At 31.6% G+C, this 5813-nt stretch overlaps 1 protein-coding gene across 1 annotated transcript; it reads left to right on the top strand.

Moving 5' to 3' along the window:
• Window positions 1–2223: 2223 nt before the first annotated feature.
• Window positions 2224–3044, top strand: LOC119663826 (cytochrome c oxidase subunit 6A, mitochondrial-like). Its single transcript, XM_038073426.1, has 2 exons — window positions 2224–2483; window positions 2648–3044. The coding sequence occupies exons 1-2, from the start codon at window positions 2393–2395 to the stop codon at window positions 2878–2880; spliced, it is 324 nt and encodes a 107-aa protein (XP_037929354.1). The 5' UTR covers window positions 2224–2392; the 3' UTR covers window positions 2881–3044.
• The last annotated feature ends 2769 nt before the right edge of the window (window positions 3045–5813 follow it).

The raw sequence follows: 5813 nt of genomic DNA, 5'->3' as shown, positions 1-5813 counted from the left end.
TGCATTTTCTAAAAATTTTTAATAATATATGTTCCACAATTAATTATATACTGTAGAATTTGATTTGTCAGTTACATGACGTTTACACTTACCAAAATGGCTCATTTCAAATCAGTCATTTAAAAGTGTCTCCATTCGTTTTTATTCATTTGTTTTTATTTCAAACAGAACAGCATATTCATTTGTTTTTATTTCAACAGTGATTATTCAACTGCTGTTGATTTCATTGCGTTCCAAAAAAATGTTGAGAAGTGATATATCAAACTACATTAGGCGGTTTTTTACTCGCAAATGTGGCAAAAAATGCATGCTGACTTAAATTTGCTAAACGAGACATTGGCGTCACTATTGCAATCAATCCAGCAAATCTTGCATAAAGAATATAGTGTTGTTATTTTAACTTTCGCCATATAGGTCTGCAACTTTGTTTTCCATACTTGCGAGCTACCAAAAACGCCAATGTGTGAGAAAATGTGAGTAAATAGGTGAAAATCATATAATTTGATAATAGGTGTATTCGATAACTTCGAATTGTGGCAAAAAATAATATCTATGTCGCTTACTTAAAGTCCTAACTTATACGCAAAACAACAACACTACTTTCTCTATCTAAACGTCTAGTTACGAATTGGCCAAATATCTTAGTGACCAGTTTTTTTTCTAATGTCACCAAAGCGTTAAGCAATCTATTGTGAACCTTCATTGGAAATTTCAGCGAATATTCCATTTATCTGTTAAAAATTTGTTAAAAAAATAAAATGATTAATAAATTTGAAAATTGTGGATACAAAATATTTTAAAAATATGTAAAATTGTAGAAAAAAAATGAGCAATTTTCTCACATTCTGTATGAATGACGTTCGAATGCATTCCACATACGTTCCAAATGCAAAGGATTACATTGAACACACCCTAAATGAAAGCTCTTCATGGCATTTTGACAGTTTGAAAATGTTTTTAACATATTTACAAAAAAAGGTAAACAAATGTTTGGTGGTTGCATTTTCTTGAAAAAGTAATTAATCGAAGTTAAATATATGTTTTAAGTTTCTAATGTAAGATTTGAAGGCATATTTAACCTTCATGCAACATTTTTTTTGCACAGGCCAAAAATCAAATCAACATGCAAGTTGAAAAATCAGCTGTTGAAATGAGAACAAATGAAATAGAACGAATGTAAACACTTTCAAATGGCTCATTCAAAATGAGCCATTTTCGGCCAATGTAAACGCCGTATTAGTCCAACCTCTTTGAATTCGCTTAACTAATAAACAACTTAAATCACATGGTTGCCAAGACAAAAAATTCGTCTATTGTGAACGACTTTTGAAAGTAGCTGCGAAATTTCGACTAAACTGTCAACAAATGACAGTTAACAAATACGTTACTTTTTCCGTTTATTATTTTACATGAAAAATTATATTTTATTCACAATCATGTAAAAAAAAATATTCTCACCAATAGTTGCAAAGAATTATTATTCATTATCGAAATTTCAACATTAAATTTTATTACGTGTTTTGCACATATAAGCCAAACAAAATCTCCATTCTGTCCAGAGTTGCCATCGTAGTGCTTATTTTAATTGTTTTTTTGCGACATGCTTACAAAAGAAAAGGTCTAATATATTTAAGTGCCCAAATTAGTATCATTTAGTGATATCTAATTTTCGACCGCATGAGAATATATAGGAAAAAAGTAATTGAGTGAATTATTTACATCAAAATTTTAATCAAACTGACTTTTTATACTAAATCTATACAAAAATGTCTTGATAATGTTTAATTGTTAATAAATCTATATATAAGCAAATTGTTATTCTATCAAAAACGCTAAGATGTTATATATATACATATATATACAATTAACTTTTGATGGAAATTATATACATATATGCCGTATTAAGTGTGTGTTCATAAATCAGTTTATTTTATTTTATTTATTTTTTTGTAATATAATTTAATTTAAAATTCTATAGTGTCTCATAAAATCATTTAAAATTTTCAAAGACCACAGATGATCGACATTTGGCAATAATCAAAGCCGCAACATGCGCAGCCCAGACTGGATTAATTTAAAATAAATTATTTTTACCATTCTAGCCTTCCATTCAATATATAATTAATAATTATTTGCATTTCTATTTAAAATATATTTTAATCGTAATAGCATGGAAACATATCTCTATATACCTATATAAGAATAAATAAATATCTTCATTTTAAAATTTTTAATCAACACTACAAACAAAAAAATTCCCGCTCCGTGAATATGACGCTGCTAACGCTTGTGTGAGTTTGCATTTGACATTTCAACAAACGTCAAAAGAAATTTATTCCATTGAATTGAAAAGGTAGTACTTGTCAGTCTGCAATTTTGTTAAGGAATAAAAATGGCAACAGTTTGGTTACATGTTATCCGTCGTCAATTGGCGACAAAAGCCTCTAATCCAGGAACAGCTGCAACTGCTGGCGAGCACTCAGGTAAAGATTTATAAAACAAAAATAAAGTTTTGTTATAAAAACTGTAGGTTAAGGTTATATAATTTTGAGAGCAAACGTACACCAACTCTAACGAAAAGTTTAATATTTAATTAAAAAAATTTTAAACTAAATATAATAAATAAAATTATTGATTATTTTTATAGGTGGCTACAAGGTTTGGAAGCGTTTGTCTTTCTTCGTCGCTCTGCCAGCTGTTGGGTTGTGTATGTTAAATGCTTACTTGAAGCATCAAGAGGAGCACCACAAGCCACGTCCAGCATTCGTCAAGTATGATTACTTGTTCAGACGTGAGAAGCGTTTCCCATGGGGTGAAGGTAACAAGAGTCTATTCCACAATCCACACGTTAATGCCTTACCTGATGGTTATGAGCATTAAACCGATGCTCCATAAACAAAATTGCTATTTCCAAAATTATCAAAGCATAAGTTAAAACCGTTGCAGCAAGATTTATATTGGAACTGGAATAGTTAAAATTATTAATTTATGTCTATTTAGATTAATTGCTGCAATTATTACAATTAACTATTCAAATAAATTTCTGTTCTAAAATAAAATATTAAGCTCTGTATTACTCCTTAAATGGCAAATCAATGCAATCAATGAAGTTGAGATTCATTTATTAATGTTAAAATAAAACTAACAATGAAAATCATTGGAAAATAATGCATATTATGAAAACAAAAGATAGGCGAGTAAATTTGCTGATATTTTCTATAAATACAGAGAAAAACTAATACGGAAAGTGCAACAGAAGTTTAATGCTAACATCTAGATTTATTGCTGTGTTCCATATTGTAGCTGACACCATTGGGAAATCTTATCAGTTTGTTTATTTGGCACTACAGTCCAGTATGAACCTTGGCCTTCCTAAGGGTTGCGTAGCGGTAAAATTTTTCCGATGCAGGGTTGCTGGCCTTGCGATCAACCTCTAACTTAGAGGGCCAGATCTTCTTATTTGCTAACCCGGAGATAGGATAGGTGTTAAGTAGTTAGAGAATTTCCGCTCAACTATATGTTTTCAGGTTATACCACCTGTACTCGGTCGCCAGAGTCTCGTATGTAGAAAGCGCCATAGTGTATATTTAACCAATATATATGTGGTTCTGAAGACTGGTGTTTCATATAAATATATTCTATGGAAAGCAGAGTAGGGTAAAGTCTAACTAAGATATATGTGATCCTGAACTACGATATATGTATGCAGTAAAAATATTTACTTTATATTTATTAAATATTTATTTTTATTTAATATTAATTTATATTTACTAAAATGAAAGCGGATATGGTCCTAAAAATTTGTGTACCTTAAATATATTTTCTATGTATGATTTAAGTTTACTCAAAATATATGGATTCCTGATAATTAGCGTCCCGTAAAAATATTTTCTATTGAAAGTGTTATCGGGTAAGTTTAACCAAGATGGTTGTGATCCTGAAGACTACTATTCCGTAAAAAGATTTTACATAAGAAGTGCAATAAGGCGAACCTACCAAGATATTAGTGATTCTTAGACCAGTGTTGTCTTAAAAGATTTTCTATTTTTGAAACGCATTGATGGGTTTTGTAAATTAAATTTATGGTTGTTGAAAGTATAATGGATTCACATTATTGTCACAATAATTCTCAAAGGATGCAGTGACGTGGCGACTTGGTTTCCAGCCCTTTCAAAAACTAACCTAAAAAATAATGGATAATTCTAATAGACCTTTGAAAACAAGTTTTCGTTGTATCGTTCTTCGGTAAGAACTGGTAAGCATATTTACCTATACTAAATTATAATGCATTTATTACAAAAAAAAAAACATTCGCCATAACTCAAATACTTAGATATTACACAGGAAACTGATAATAAAAGTAAAATTATTAACTTTATCAAAAACATAGTAAAATTATTGATAACTATATATTAGAAATTACTGGTGAGTAATCTTGAATCGATTATTCAATAATTTGTAGTAATAATAATGCAGCGGTAAGAGTAAGATTCTGATACGCCAATTATAATGAGGTTTAGGTACGCCAATTATATATATGGATTTAGGCCCGCAAATACACAACTGAATTACATACTTACCCCTTATTACACCTGCTCAACTTTTTGCAAAGACCTTGAATTGATATAAATTGACTTGGTTATAAGATCCAATTTAATCCTGAAATTTAAGCAATACCTGTTATGCCAGCTATATCAAAATTTTAATTGATTGGATCGTCTTTACTATGTAGAAACCGCCTTGGTACTAAAATAGATTTTACATGAACATAAAATGACGTTTGAAGAACGTCTATTTTACATTAGACATAAGCGTAAGCTTATATTTATAAGCATATAAGGTTTTGTCAAACATACTATGCGTAAGATTGAAGTCAATTGTCAACCAACTGATTGGACCTTATCACCTATTGGACACCACCTATTTGTTCATTTCAAAGTTGTTTTTGTCACTACGTCTAGAAGCACTCTCTATGCCGCTATGTCTGAATTTGGTATACCAGTAAAATTTATACGGCTATGTAAAATGACGTTGAGCAACATCGCCAGCTCCGTTAGAATTGGGAAGAACCACTCCGAACTGTTTGATACCAAACGAGGTTTCAGACAGGGTGACTCCTTGTCGTGTGACTACTTTAACCTAATGTTGGAAACGATAATTCGAGCAGCAGATTTAAACCGTACTGGCACAATATTCTACAAAAGTGTAATGCTGCTTCCATATGCGGCAAACAAAGTACTTTCTGTCAACAAAGAAATCTCCTGAGCGTCTTGGGACCCACGTCACTATTGACAATTTTAAGTTCGAAGTTGTGAAAGATTTCGTTTATTTAGGAACTTGCTTAAATACCAATTATGACGTCAGCCTAGAGATTCAAAGAACAATCACTCTTGCCAACAGATGTTACTTCAGGCTAAGTAAGCAATAAAGCCCTCTCTCGACAAACAAAAATCACGCTCTATAAATATCTTATCATGCCTGTCCTGTTGTATGGTGCAGAAGCTTGGACAACTACCAACAGTGATGAGAAGGCGTTAGGAGCATTCGAGAGAAAAATTCTTCAGAAGATCTATGGTCCCTAACGCATTGGCGACGAATATCGAATTAGATGGAACGATGAGCTGTATGAGATAGACCGCGACATTGACATAAAAATTCAGCGATTTCGCTTTCTTGATCATGTCGTGTGAATGGAAGAAAATGCTCCAACTAGAAAGTTGCTTGATACTTTTTCCCGCATGTGGAAAACGCGGTAAAGGACGTCCGCATCTTCGGTGGAAGGACCAGGAGACCAACGATTTGGGGGCGCTGAG

The sequence above is a fragment of the Teleopsis dalmanni genome, unplaced genomic scaffold (assembly GCF_002237135.1).
Source record: "Teleopsis dalmanni isolate 2A unplaced genomic scaffold, ASM223713v2 unscaffolded_contig_0958, whole genome shotgun sequence".
Classification (NCBI taxonomy): Eukaryota; Metazoa; Arthropoda; class Insecta; order Diptera; family Diopsidae; genus Teleopsis; species Teleopsis dalmanni.
Note: the sequence above shows the minus strand (reverse complement) of the source record. Positions and strands in the feature narration are given on the sequence as shown.